The sequence below is a fragment of the Neoarius graeffei genome, chromosome 6 (genome assembly GCF_027579695.1).
Source record: "Neoarius graeffei isolate fNeoGra1 chromosome 6, fNeoGra1.pri, whole genome shotgun sequence".
NCBI classification, from domain to species: Eukaryota; Metazoa; Chordata; class Actinopteri; order Siluriformes; family Ariidae; genus Neoarius; species Neoarius graeffei.
In genome coordinates, this window is record NC_083574.1 from 86,744,457 (window position 1) to 86,760,338 (window position 15,882).

General features: G+C 41.6%; 1 protein-coding gene across 1 annotated transcript in view; it reads right to left on the reverse strand.

Moving 5' to 3' along the window:
- The window catches only part of tm2d3 (TM2 domain containing 3), a 41,166-nt gene that overhangs the window by 21,336 nt on the left and 3,948 nt on the right, over positions 1 to 15,882 (reverse strand). The window contains exons 3-4 of the mRNA XM_060924157.1: positions 14,344 to 14,504; positions 11,308 to 11,482 (exon numbers count right to left, since the gene is read on the reverse strand). Of these exons, the coding sequence (XP_060780140.1) occupies positions 11,308 to 11,482; positions 14,344 to 14,504 (336 nt within the window). The remainder of the gene's footprint in view (positions 1 to 11,307; positions 11,483 to 14,343; positions 14,505 to 15,882) is intronic.

A 15,882-nucleotide genomic window follows, 5' to 3' on the forward strand; every position in this document is an offset into this window, starting at 1 on the left:
CCCACAGTTGATTTCTTCACACCAAGCTGCTTACCTATTGCAGATTCAGTCTTCCCAGCCTGGTGCAGGTCTACAATTTTGTTTCTGGTGTCCTCTGACAGCTCTTTGGTCTTGGCCATAGTGGAGTTTGGAGCGTGACTGTTTGAGGTTGTGGACAGGCGTCTTTTATACTGATAACGAGTTCAAACAGGTGCCATTAATACAGGTAACGAGTGGAGGACAGAGGAGCCTCTTAAAGAAGAAGTTACAGGTCTGTGAGAGCCAGAAATCTTGCTGGTTTGTAGGTGACCAAATACTTATTTTACTGAGGAATTTACCAATTAATTCATTAAAAATCCTACAATGTGATTTCCTGGATTCTTTCCCCCCATTCTGTCTCTCATAGTTGAGGTATACCTACGATGAAAATTACAGGCCTCTCTCGTCTTTTTAAGTGGGAGAACTTGCACAATTGGTGGCTGACTTTTTTGCCCCACTGTACGTACAAGGAACATGTTCCTATGTTTGACTTTAAAGTCCAAAGTTCAAGAATTGACATTATATACAGTGGTGCTTGAAAGTTTGTGAACCCTTTAGAATTTTCTATATTTCTGCATAAATATGACCTAAAACATCATCAGATTTTCACACAAGTCCTAAAAGTAGATAAAGAGAACCCAGTTAAACAAATGAGGACAAAAATATTATACTTGGTCATTTATTTATTGAGGAAAATGATCCAATATTACATATCTGTGAGTGGCAAAAGTATGTGAACCTCTAGCATTAGTAGCTAATTTGAAGGTGAAATTAGAATCAGGTGTTTTCAATCAGTGGGATGACAATCAGGTGTGATGTTGGTGGGTTTCCTCACATGAACTGCTCGCTTCAGGTCCTTCCACAACATTTCGATTGGATTAAGGTCAGGACTTTGACTTGGCCATTCCAAAACATTAACTTTATTCTTCTTTAACCATTCTTTGGTAGAACGACTTGTGTGCTTAGGGTCATTGTCTTGCTGCATGACCCACCTTCTCTTGAAATTCAGTTCATGGACAGATGTCCTGACATTTTCCTTTAGAATTCGCCGGTATAATTCAGAATTCATTGTTCCATCAATGATGGCAAGCCGTCCTGGCCCAGATGCAGCAAAACAGGCCCAAACCATGATACTACTACCACCATGTTTCACAGATGGGATAAGGTTCTTATGCTGGAATGCAGTGTTTTCCTTTCTCCAAACAGAACGCTTCTCATTTAAACCAAAAAGTTCTATTTTGGTCTCATCCGTCTCCAAAACATTTTTCCAATAGCCTTCTGGCTTGTCCACGTGATCTTTAGCAAACTGCAGACGAGCAGCAATTTTCTTTTTGGAGAGCAGTGGCTTTCTCCTTGCAACCCTGCCATGCACACCACTGTTGTTCAGTGTTCTCCTGATGGTGGACTCATGAACATTAGCCAATGTGAAAGAGGCCTTCAGTTGCTTAGAAGTTACCCTGGGGTCCTTTGTGACCTCGCTGACTATTACACGCCTTGCTCTTGGAGTGATCTTTGTTGGTCGACCACTCCTGGGGAGGGTAACAATGGTCTTGAATTTCCTCCATTTGTACACAATCTGTCTGACTGTGGATTGGCGGAGTCCAAACTCTTTAGAGATGGTTTTGTGACCTTTTCCAGCCTGATGATCATCAACAACACTTTTTCTGAGGTCCTCAGAAATCTCTCTTGTTCGTGCCACGATACACTTCCACAAACATGTGTTGTGAAGATCAGACTTTGATAGATCCCTGTTCTCTAAATAAAACAGGGTGCCCACTCACACCTGATTGTCATCCCATTGATTGAAAACACACGACTCTAATTTCACCTTCAAATTAACTGCTAATCCTAGAGGTTCACATACTTTTGCTACTCACAGGTATGTAATATTGGATCATTTTCCTCAATAAATAAATGACCAAGTATAATATTTTTGTCTCATTTGTTTAACTGGGGTCTCTTTATCTACTGTTAGGACTTGTGTGAAAATCTGATGACATTTTGGGACGCACCTATGCAGAAATATAGAAAATTCTAAAGGGTTCACCAGCTTTCAAGCACCATTGTAGATATACATTTTCCACATCAATTTAAAATAAATGCTGCTCTGTGTCTAAAAGCAGCACACCCACACACAAATACTACACCTCCTTATTATAGTATACTTCCTGCACCTAAAAGCTGCTGCTGCTATAATCCTAACCACTGTCCTGTGCTCAGCCCAGGACTCTTATCCTCATCCTCTCATCACCCCGAGTACCGCCTGCTTCTGTACTACAAAATTACACCCACTTTCAAGTCCTCTCAAGCCTTCTTCCTCACATCATCTCAAGGAGGTTTTATTCCCACCACCACCACACTCATTACTGATCGAAACCTACATCCAGATTCTTGTTTTGTTAAAAAAAAAAAAAAAAGTGTTATACTAATAAAATTATTTATTGGATGACGCTAGTCCTGAATTTCCTTTCCATTACGATAAAAAGACGGACAAGGTCACTTTTGTAGCACTTTCATTCGCACAAAGAATAATGCAGCGTTCTGGACACAGATGTGGATAAAAGCAGACAGGGTGTCGGAGAAGCGTACCAGACAGATAAACACAAGAAGAAAACATTTTGATATGTTGTGTGTGTGTTTGTGTATAATACACAGGTAATGATGGCTAATGGAAGCAGTCTGGGAACCGTTTCCTGCTGTAAGGCCTGAAGCTGTTAAACGCTGTTCACGTTTTGTTGCAATTCAAGCTCCTCAGTCCTTATTGATCCGAGACTGTTTAGTGCTTAAGTAGCATTTGGAGCCGTTCCTGTAGCTGACTGGAGGATACTGTGAGTCAGAGCTAGAATATTGAGATTGTGATAAAAATTGTCAGTTTACGGAGATTAAAAAAAAAAAAAAATGTTAACAGGGTCAAGTTAAAAATTGCAAGCTCTTTTCGGAACCTGCTGATTGGATATTTCAAGTTTTGGGCACAAGCTGCGACACTGCTTGAAAGGTTATTTATTTAGTTATTATTAAAATGATTTACTTTTATTCTCAATTATTTTCCAGTCTTGGTACACGACATCATAACCTCATGTTGCATACTGTGCACTGTAGAAGACTCCAATTATCATTGTGATATGATGTACCCAATTTGTCGTCATTTCGCCCACCCTTAGCGTGAGGATCTGAGAACTCAGGTGATTGTTTTATTTACCCAGCGGGCTCAACACGTCATCTTCGGTTATACTCAATTTAAATGCAAAGCTTTTTGATTCCACTTCAAATGCTGTTCAAGACCAAATGTGCATGGGTGAGGCATCAAATATAAAAATCACACTTCAAAACAGCACATGGAAGGAAAACTGCCAATTTGTGTTTGCCCTGCAGGAGGAAAAAAATAAAAAAACTCCCAACAACGTCTTCCGCAGAAATCACGCCATCAAATGTGCTTAAGGAAGGAGGGGGAAAAATTGCCTCGGTTTAATGCACACGTCTCAGGAGTGACCGTCAGAGTGTGTATGAGATGACAAAACAGATTTAATGATAGATAGATAGATAGATAGATAGATAGATAGATAGATAGATAGATAGATAGATAGATAGATAGATAGCTAGATAGATAGATAGATGTGGTCAGAAGTTTACATACAGTGACATGAATGCCATCTTGGATATGGAGGTCATGGCAATATTTGGGTTTTCAGTCATTTCTTTGAACTGTTCTCTTTCTGTGGCAGAATGATTGTACAGCATACAGCTTTAATTAAAAAAATAAACAAATTAGAATTTTGTGCACAAGTTTTAATTTTCTTTGGGCTTTCTGAAATCAATAAAGGGTTAAAAATATACATACAGCACACCTAATATTTGGGTAAAATGTCTCTTCGCAAGATTCACCTTGACCAAACATTTTTGTTTCCCATGAACAAGCTTCTGGCAGAATTCTGGTTGGATATTCCATGACTCTTCATGGTAGAACTGGTAGAGTTCAATTAAATTTTTTTCTTGTCATGGACTCGACTTATAAGCACGATCCATATATTTTCAATAGGGTTGAAGTCAGGACTTGTTTTAAGCTTAATGTTAGCCTGCTTTATCCTCCACAACCAGCTCTGATGCGTGTTTGGGTTCATTGTCCTGTTGTAACTCCCAAGTCATGTTCAAGTTTCTGATGGTTTATGCTGAAGAATTCTGAGGTAGTCCTCCTTCTTCATTATTCCATCCACTTTGTGCAATGAACCAGTTCCACTGGCAGCAAAACAGCCCCAGAGCATGATGATCCTACCACCACCACCAGCTGGTACAGTGTCCCTCTGTACATGGTGGTCATTGTGGCCAAACAACTCAGTCTTTGTCTCATCTGACCATACAGCTTTCCTCCAGAAGGCTTTTTCTTTGTCCGTGTGGTCAGCTTCAAACTTTAGTTAAGCTTGAAGGTGTCAGTTTTGGAGCAGGGGGTTATTTCTTGGATAGCAGCCTCTTAGTCCATGGTGATCTGAACTGTAGAAAGTGATCCATCAGCTTCCAGTTCATGGCAGGGCTGTGCCATGGTGGTTCCCAGGTGGTTCCTGACCATCCAAACCGACTTCCTTTCAGCTGAGGGTGACAATTTGGGTTTTCTTGAAGCAAAGCAACTACACCTCACAATAACTTGGATACAATTGTTTGAACTGATCTTGGAATTTGCAGTTGTTTAGAAATGGCTCCAAGAGACATTCTGGAGTTGTGTACATCTGCGATCCTCTTTCTCAGATCTGCACTGAGCTCCTTGGACTTCCCCATTTTACTGTGTGTTGGTCAATCCAATGAGTGCTGTAAACAAATCCTTTTTTATGAAGGCACAGAGAAGCTACCAGCTGTAATCAATCATGATCACTAACAGGAAGTTAAGAGGCCTCAGCCTTGGCAAGATAAGAGGCATTTTGGAAGGAACAGCAACTCTGAATGAATAATCTAAGTGAGCGTATGTAAATTTTTGACCCTGTCTGTATAATTTTGACCCTGTGTTGATTTCAGAAAACCCAAAGAAAATTAAACTTGTGCATCAAATTCTAGTGTTTTTTTTTTATTAAAGCTGTATGCTGTACAATCATTCTGCCACAGAAAAAGAACAGTTTGAAGAAATGACTGAAACCCCAAATATTGCCATGACATTCATATCCAAGATGGCATTCATGTCACTGTATGTAAACTTCTGACCACAACTCTAGATAGATAGATAGATAGATAGATAGATAGATAGATAATTTTAATAGATAGAGCATTTAATTTTAAGACAATTCAGTACTCACAGCCTTTACTCCAATTAATAAAATCATGTTTATAATAACATCTCATCTCATTATCTCTAGCCGCTTTATCCTGTTCTACAGGGTCGCAGGCAAGCTGGAGCCTATCCCAGCTGACTATGGGCGAAAGGCGGGGTACACCCTGGACAAGTCGCCAGGTCATCACAGGGCTGACACATAGACACAGACAACCATTCACACTCACATTCACACCTACGGTCAATTTAGAGTCACCAGTTAACCTAACCTGCATGTCTTTGGACTGTGGGGGAAACCGGAGCACCCGGAGGAAACCCACGCGGACACGGGGAGAACATGCAAACTCCGCACAGAAAGGCCCTCGCCGGCCACAGGGCTCGAACCCGGACCTTCTTGCTGTGAGGCAACAGTGCTAACCACTACACCACCGTGCCGCCCGTTTATAATAACGTTTCTTTTAAATTATGCGCTTTTTTTTAAAAATGATTTATTAAATTTTGGCACCCTGTGCGATCACATTGAAGCTGCATACTACACTTTTTGGACGAACAATACACAATAGTCCAGTTTTCTAGAAATAAAAGCATGCATGTGTCCAAATTTCCCTGGGTCCGAAATCGCTCACTCGTTCACTACTCCTTATACAGGGAATTACTATATAGAGGACTATATAGTGAGCTCATTGGTAAAATGAAAAAACGCTTTCGGACACTAGTCTGTCACTCTGATATTTACGTCATTACTGTTGCATGATTAAAACGTGCCGGATCAGTCGGCTGGTGGGTTTTCAAAATAATAAATGCATGTGTTTTTGTGATAAATCCATATTATACTGAGCGCATTTCCGACATTAATCAATACAAAGTCCCTGCATCTTTCAGTTCTTTTAAATCAAGGCTGAATCCTTTCTTCTTTGCCGCTGCCTTTTATTAAATCAAATTTGAGACTTTTAATTTGATTTCTTTCAGCACGACCGCAATGCATGATGGGATATATTGCTTTGGTTAGTGACCATTGTTGTACACTACTTTTCGAGATGCATTGTGGGTAGAGCCCTGCACTCCCACGGGAGTCCCGTGGGACCCGCCGAAAAAGCACTGCGGCGCGGGACAAATTTTGAAAGCTCATTGCGGGCGCGGGCGGGAGGCGGAGTGCACAATGCAGGAGCGGGCGGGAGAGGTGATAAGCTGCAGTCCCGCTAACTAAAAATGTGTTTAAAATAAAATTTATAAATTATTAATTTATGTCTATCATATATAATTTGTGCTGGATATTTTATTTGGCATCAATAAAAACATTTTAAGATACCTAAATTTGAGGATGTGGTCTAATCTCGCGTACGTTTCCGATTCCTTTCCGTTCTTCCGTGTTTGAGATCTCCGATCATGGCAGAAGAGCAGAGCTCCTCTAGTGAAGCTCACAGTGCTTCAGAAGTAAGTGCTGCTTTAAAAAAAAGGTACATTTACTGTTAAAAAGTTTTAGTAGGTACCGTTAAAATATTTTGGTAGGTGTGTTGGGTATCTTTTTTTTTTTTAAAGATTATTTTTTGGGGCTTTTTCCACCTTTATTGGATAGGACAGTGTAGAGACAGGAAATGAGCGGGAGAGAGACGGGGAGGGATCGGGAAATGACCTCGGGTCGGAACTGAACCCGGGTCCCCAGATTTATGGTATGGCGCCTTATCCACCTGAGCCATGACGCCCCCATGTTGGGTATCTCTGTAAAGCCTCAGCTGCGCATGCCGCCTGGCAACGCGCACCCTCGCTACGTGCGCTAGGTGAAGGATCGGTCAGTGGAGAGCTCAGCTAAGCTCAGCATATTTAATTCCCCAAGCCAATGACAAGAACTTTTGTGAGAAATAACGCGAACGTCTGCATCATGCGGGATTTGCAGGCGGGAGCGGGACAAAATATGGCAGGCGCGGGAGGGAGCGGGACTGAAAATCATAATTCTTTGCGGGAGCGGGCGGGAACGGGACTGCACAATGCGGGAGTGGGACTGAAAATTCTGTCCCACGCAGACCTCTAATTGTGGGATACTTTGAGTGCACTATATAGGGTGTAAATAATCCTCACTAAGGTTTCGGACAGCACTACAAAATAGCGTCCTCACTATATAGTGCCCTATTTAGTGAGTAGGGAGCGATTTCAGACACGGGACATGTCTCGAGCTTGTTTGGATATTAACCTTTAAAAATCTGTGATGATGCCTATGTTGTGTCTTAGGGCGTATTCACACCTACGTTGTTTGGTCCGGACCAAACGAACCAAATTTCCCTTGGCCTGGACCTTTTGGGTTGGTCTGAATACAAACCACCGAACTCTGGTCCGGACCAAACAAGCGGACCGAGACCGAGCTGCAAGGTCGGACTCGGTCCGGACCAAAGGAACCCTGGTGCGGATCTTTTGGAGGTGTGAAAGCAGACCGGACCTAATCTGACAGTTTTGCTTTTTTGTACCTCGGGAGCTTCCGTCGTTTGTCGACCATTATGGGAAACAGAGTCTTGACTCTCCACCGCAAAGTGCAAACACTGTTTCGGTTGTCAAGGGAACCTTACAACAGTCGTTCAGTCATTCAGACCAGTGGTAGGCTAGACTACAGAGTACAAAAAATGAGTAGGGGGCAAACGTGGGCCGAGGAAGAAACGCGTACCCTTGTGGATATACGTATGGGCAGATGTCCACATATCTGAGCTTTTGGAGAGAACACACAAAAATGCCGACGTGTTTGCTGTATTCAGTGAGAAAATGAAGGAGAAGGGGTTCACGCGCTCCCCAGAACAATGTCGGCTAAAAGTGAAGAAACTCCGTCAGACCTACATTAAAATCAGGGACATTCTTTCAAAAAGTGGCGGTACTAGCGACGCAAAAAAGAAATTCGTCTATTACGATGGATAAGGCGAATATCCCGACACGTACCTCCTCCGTCTTGCGTGAAGAGCCAGAACTGTCACAACATGATGTGCGCTCATCAGCGCTATCCTCCGTAGCCGCCTTGCCCTTTGTCGTCGTCGTTGATAAATTACTTGTACAACAGCATAGTAATCGCACAATTGTGAAAACAGTAAAAACTGGAAAAAACATATAGCTTTGACGACATTAAGAAGAATAACAGCACGGAAAGCCTCCATGACTACTTTTGAACTTAACGCTTTGTGCGCGTGTCGTCTCTGACCAATAGCTGAACGACCTCAGGGCGCGTGGCTTTGTTGACAGATTTTGGTCCGCTTACTAAAATGTACAGTGTGAAAGCGAACCGCACCAAAATGAAAAAATAAAAAAAAAAACATTTGGTTCGGACCAAAGCAAGTGAACTATCGAACTATCCTGGTCTGAATACACCCTTAGGTATCACATAATGAATTAGGAATTAATCGGTCATTCATTCGAGACGCCTTGTTGCAGAGATTTAGGGATTAATGAGACCAAGGATTGTAAATCCTCTCCAAGGTTCAGTTTACCAAAGAAGCTGACTTTTTTTTTCTAATATCGAGTATAAACCAGCACTCCGTGGCGTTTTTGTTGATATGCGGTTTGATTTTCAAGGTGGAGATGAGTTGTACGCTACACAGCAGGGGGTTCAAACAAAACCTTTTAATCAAAATCATACGTTTTGTTACTCAGCCAGATCTTTGTGCATGTCGTCAACATGTCCATGCTGACAAAAACGCACTTTCTATTTCTATTTGAAATGGCGGCATTTTACTGACATTGGGTCTAGGTTATGTGAATGAGTGTACACTCGCTGGCCGCTTTAATAGGAACTTGTTCTTCATTCTAAGATCCCTGTTCTTGGCTGCAGGAGTGGAACCCAACGTGGTCTTCTGCTTACTGTTGCGTCCTGAGATACTTTTCTGCTCAGCATGGTTGTAAAGCAGTGGCGGCTGGTAGTCTTTCAAACAGGGGAGGCTGGTCGGTTATGATATTTCCAGATTTTAAAAGAAAAAAGACATCAATTTTGCCCATACTCTTGCCTCTGATCTGGCTGATTGTTGGCAGGGTCACAAACTGTGAAATAACAGGTTCTTTTGGCCCATTAGCCTACTGTCCAATATACATGATGGTGGTGTTGGGGGGGGGGGGTATATTTTAACATTTTATATTTTAAAATTGTGGCATGTTGTTTAAAAATTGATCATTATTGAAAGCAGCTCTTTGTCAGGAACCTCAGCAGTAGAGCTGGGTGCCACACATTTCATTCAATGACACTTTCCCTATATTTTACTTATTTTGACTGAGAAATGTTTTATTGACAATTTTGATAACCCTTCACTTTTAATCCAGGTCTGTAGTGTGAAATGTTCTCGGCTGTGTTTTTGTTTAAAAATGTTTTCAAAATTGTAGCTGTGTTTAATTCATATCCAGAAAAATATATATTCCAATATAATATACTCGGCATAAACATTTTAAATAGATTCTATATTTGTGGTCCATCCATGACATATTACTAAAGTAGCCTATTTACTGTTGTTGATGTGGGTCACTTGCTGTTAGCCAATTCACTTTCTCGTACCAGGAGAGCTGAAAGGAACGAGTATTATTCCCTACCTTTTTCACCAAGTCAATTTGAGGCGTCGGTCTACCCTGCTCTTTAATTTTAATTTTTTCCTCGAAAGGAAGACTGGCAAATGGCTTCGCCAAAATTAAATCAGCAATGCTTGGCATCCGTGCGCAGCTTTCGTGCTAGCTGACTAGCCCCCTCAAGTTCAAGTTCAGTCACTCAAACAAAATTTCTGGAACTAAGATAGCAAACTTGACAACACTATATTTACAATGAAAATATATACAAACTAAAAAAGCTGGTAGAAACCGTATGTAATGAATGAAATCGAAATGTAAGCTGAGCTCTTACAATACACCACAGCACTTGCGAATCCGAATGGGATTGAACTGAAATTCACCGCTGCCTGTCTATAGTTGAAACGAGCTGTCAATCAAAGAAAATATCCGGCCGCTTTCACCAATCACCAGTCTCCTCGCGGAAAGCTTTGCCATGTCCCTCCCATGTGAGGCTGGGAGTCCGTAGGCGGGCATTTTCGCAGTATTTGTCCAATAATCGTCTTGCATTTTGAGATTGAAAGCGCAGAGCTCCCAATGCCATTGAAGTGCACTGAGGCTGGGCTGCATCGCGCTGTCACGAGGGGGAAAAACTCACGCACACATTAGGCGAACTGGGGAAAGTTATAACGGAATGATTTTGCACTGTAGTTGGGTTGAGCACATATATTTCTATGATTCGATGTTCGTCATTTTTAGACGAGGCTGAGCCTCCCTCGTTGTCTTAGAGCAATCGCCCGTGTTGTAAAGAGTTGCTATATCCTTCCTTCCTGGCAAAAAAGAAAGCTCGAACCAATCTGTCCATTTTCCTCTGACCTCACGTTCGTTTCCACCCACAGAACTGTCACTCGCTCGACTCAATGTGTTTTTTGCTTTTCGCACCATTCTGTCTGTGTAAACTCTAGAGACTGTTGTTTGTGTGTGAAAACCCCAGGAGATCAGCAGTTTCGGAAATCCTCAAACCGACACCCATGCCACAGTGAAAGTGAAAGAAAGTCACACTTTGAGATCACAATTTTTTCCTGTTCTGATGTTTGAAGCTCTTGATTTGTATCTCTATGATTTGACTGCAAAGGGATCGGCTGGTTTGATAACTGCATAAAAACAGCAGGTGGACGGGTGTTTGGAACAAAGTGTGTTTTACGAAGAGGATTTTGGTCATGCTCAGATCTGAATTTACTGCAACACCATGCATCTGGAGAACTACAGTGACTCAGGGTGATGAATAAAATCTGCCTCAACGTAAATCAGAAAACCGTAACAGCGCGGGAGCTACTTTTCTATGCAGTGCTGTAAAAAACGAGAGAAGGATAGAGTGACTAAGCCCCGGCTCTGCACTGTAACGTATCTGGATTCGCTACGTTACGCATTTATACTACATTTTCGGATTACAAATCCTTATAGTAAGATTTAACTGCATCAGCAGACCGAGGCATCTCTCCTCGCTTACCTTCATGAATATTATGCGCATAAATCCATACCTAAGCAGTTGACGTGGTCCAGGACGGTGCAAGTGGCATTGTAGCGTTTGCGAGGACAGGACACGGTCATGCAGGTGGTAGAAATGTTGCAGCGATACTGAGCTGGATCGAGCTGCCAGCAAAACTGACAATCCACAGTCAGGTTAAAGTCTTTCTGCCGCTGACCCAAAGCGTCCTGTTAACAAGTGTAGAACTGCTAAGGCATCAATAGGTCATAATTTATCATGTACAGTTGTGTTCAAAATAATAGCAGTGTGTTTAAAAACGTGAGTAAAGCTCAAAATCCTTATAATAGTTTTTATTTCCATGCATTGGGAACACTGCACATTATATTCTACATCAAAACATGAAGAAAAATGTATCAATATTTTAATTACTTTACAGAAAACGAAGAAAAATGAACATTGGGCTGTTCAAAAAAATAGCAGTGTCTGCATTTTTCATTACAAACTCCAAATATTTACTGCATAAACTGAAAAAATCTTAAGGATTTAGTATTCCTGTGAATCACTAAACTAATATTTAGTTGTATAACCACGGTTTCTGAGAACTTCTGGCACCTGTGAACAGGTATTCCAGCCCGGGATGATTTGACAACATTCCACAATTCCTCTGCATTTCTTGGTTTTGCCTCAGAAACAGCATTTTTGATGTCACCCCACAAGTTTTCTATCGGATTAAGGTCCGGGGATTGGGCTGGCCACTCCGTAACTTTCATTTTGTTGGTCTTGAACCCTGATGCTGCTCGCTTACTGGTGTGTTTGGGGTCGTTGTCTTGTTGAAACACCCATTTCAAGGGCATTTCCTCTTCAGCATAAGGCAACATGACCTCCTCAAGTATTTAGATATATGCAAACTGATCCATGATCCCTGGTATGCGATAAATGGGCCCAACACCACAGTAAGAGAAACATCCCCATATCATGATGCTTGCACCACCATGCTTCACTGTCTTCAGAGTGTACTGTGGCTTGAATTCAGTGTTTGGGGGTCGTCTGAAAAACTGTCTGCGGCTCTTAGACCCAAAAAGAACAATTTTACTTTCATCAGTCCACAAAATGTTTTTCCATTTCTCTTTAGGCCAGTCGATGTGTTCTTTTGCAAATTGTATCCTCTTCAGCACGTCTTTTTTTAACAGTGGAACTTTGCGGGAGCTTCTTGCCGATAGATTAGCTTCACACAGGCGTCTTCTAATTGTCACAGTACTCACAGGTAACTTCAGACCGTCTTTGATCACCCTGGAGCTGATCATTGGCTGAGTCTTTGCCATTCTGGCTATTCTTCGATCCATTCGAATGGTAGTCTTCTGTTTTCTTCCACGTCTCTCTGGCTTTGCTGTCCATTTTAAAGCACTGGAGATCATTTTAGCTGAGCAGCCCATCATTTTCTGCACTTCTTTACAGTATACGTTTTACCTCTCCAATCAACGTTTTAATCAAAGCACGCTGTTCTTCTGAACAATGTCTGGAACGACCCATGTTTCTCAGGTTTTCAGAGAGAAATGGATGTACAACATGTGCCGGCTTCATCCTTAAATTAGGGCCACCTGACTGACATCTGTTTTTTCACAGAATGAATGACCTCACTAATTAAACTCCACACTGCTATTATTTTGAACACGTCCCTTTCACTTAATTATTCGATTACACAGACTCAGGAGCATGCATATCATGAATGTTGGGTCTGTTGGTTTTCTATGACTCTACTACACCTACTGGTAAATTATTTGCCATGTAGTAATATAAATTTCCACCAAAAACAGTGATTGATCTGGTTAGTCGTGTTGGACTGCTATTAATTTGAACACAAGTGTACATGATGCATTTAAACAACAGTCCAATTTAAAAAAATAAAATAAAAAATAGGCAAACTGGACTTCACCAAATAATAGTGGGTGGGGGGGCAATATTTTTAAAAATGTGCATTTTGATTGGCAAAGAACCCCAAACTGCATTCAAGAAGACCTTTGGAAAAAATTCTCAAAAACATATACATCATTCTTATACAATAAAACTTAAAAATGTCAGTTACTGTGTATTGATCTTAATGAAGGGTGCCAATATTTATGAAACCGACAACTATTAGCTGTATGGCCCTCGTTGATTGACAAACTGCATGTTTTTCCATGTTTAATTATTATACAGACTAATAATTATTATAATTATATTTTTCACGCCTGCTTTAGGACAATATCGACATACGGCCAAATAAACAGATTCCGATCGTCATAGGTTCCAATTAAACGTTAAAGGAACAGTCCACCGTACTTCCATAATGAAATATGCTCTTATCTGAATTGAGACGAGCTGCTCCGTACCTCTCCGAGCTTTGCGCGACCTCCCAGTCAGTCAGACGCGCTGTCACTCCTGTTAGCAATGTAGCTAGGCTCAGTATGGCCAATGGTATTTTTTGGGGCTGTAGTTAGATGCGACCAAACTCTTCCACGTTTTTCCTGTTTACATAGGTTTATATGACCAGTGATATGAAACAAGTTCAGTTACACAAATTGAAACGTGGCGATTTTCTATGCTATGGAAAGTGCGCACTATAATGACAGGTGTACTAACACCTTCTGCGCGCTTCGGCAGCGCATTGATACGGAGCTCAGATATCAATGCGCTGCCGAAGGTGTTAGTACGCCTGTCATTATAGTGCGGACTTTCCATAGCAAAGAAAATCGCTACGTTTCAATTTGTGTAACTGAACTTGTTTCATATCACTGCTCATATAAACCTATGTAAAGAGGAAAAACGCGGAAGAGTTTGGTCGCATCTAACTACAGCCCCAAAAAATACCATTGGCCATACTGAGCCTAGCTACATTGCTAACAGGAGTGACCGCGCGTCTGACTGACTGGGAGGTCGCGCAAAGCTCGGACAGGTACGGAGCAGCTCGTCTCAATTCAGATAAGAGCATATTTCATTATAGAAGTACGGTGGACTGTTCCTTTAAGGCAAACTAAGAAAAGTGCAAAATACCTCTGCAGCGACTCACTTTTGGGAATAAATAAATTTTTTGATTTTCTGCCACACTCACCACGCAGTGAACTCCTTCCTTGGTCGTACAGTTGAAATTAGCCGGCTTGCCGTAGCTGCAGTTTTGATGGTACGCACATGTGAAGCAGTTGGCTGGTAACTTATTACACATTCCTCCGCTGGGACACTTTGCCTCGTGATTCTCGACTCCGTTCAGAGACTCTGAAAGAAATAGAGTCCGTTTTTTACAGCACAGCATGTACACCATGATCTAATACACGCTGAAGACAAAACGCCGGTGCAGAACAGTAACGCGACGCATCAAGACCAAAACACAGGGATGGCAACAGGAAAATTTTATTTCAGCTGAAACTCCGAACGGGGGGTTCGGGGGGCAGAGCCCCCCTGAAGCTTTAGCCTTTTTAGCCTCTTCTACCTATTTTCTAGCCATTTTACATGTATATTGTGTGAAAAATACATGATAAAAATAAGTAAGTATCTAAAATTATTCACCGGCACAACACAAGGGGGCGCGAAGTCGCTAGGAGTAGTTGGTGGGTGTGGTTAGTGGAGTGTTTATCCTCCGGTTACTTATAATGACTAGAACTTTTTTTTTTTTTTATAATGACTAGAACTGGAGTCGTATAGATGTCCGTACTTCCTCAATCAACCGCTCCATCTTCATGCTGCTCCATCTTCGCTCGTGTTTTAAAAAATGCCGGTCGTGAAAACAAACCAAACCGGGAAAGTAGGGAAGCGGAAGTGCGTGTACAGCGGATGTAGAGTGGACCAATCAGAGCCCTCTTGTTCATTGTTACACTCGATATAGAAGCTTCCGTTGTTCGCGAGACATGTGGTTTCGATACGATTTGACACTAATCTCGGTAGCAGCAATAAAAGTTAGGTACCTAACCCCCCCTAAAACTTTTCTCTACGGATTTAGACGTTCCACAAAAATGATAAAATTGAAATTCAAAACGGCGGAAAATTGCCATCCCTGAAAACATCATCCTGATTTCAAACTGCCCAGTCCTATATTGTACGATACAACCTTGCTACCATGACGTTTTATTTAACAATACACTTTTGGGACACGAGTTTTAATATACTTTGTGTTTTCTGAAATAAACACGGTCAAAATTATACATGCAGCACACCTGATATTGAGTTAAAATGACCCTTGTTTGGTCAAGGTATTTTGGTAGCCATCAACAAGCTTCTGGAAAAATTCTGGTTGGATATTTGACCAGTCTTCTTAGCAGAATTCAATTAAATTTGTTGGCTTTCTGGCATGGACCCGACTTTTAAGCACAGTCTACATGTTTTTGATAGGAATAGCCCGACCTCAACTCTATCACTTAACGTTAGCCTGCTTTATGCATTCAAGAACAGTCGCTACATGCCCCAATACACAATCCTCCTCGGTCTTCTTTTCCTACAAGTTACGACACGGAAAAATCCCAAAGCTGGGGCTCCCGTGTTAGAAGTGATGTATTTCGTAAACTGCTACCGTAGCTCCATGGCCAGTCTACCAACCTTATTTTGATCAAATCAATCAATCAAGGTTGCTCGGCCCAACGTTATTCAAGTCGATAATATT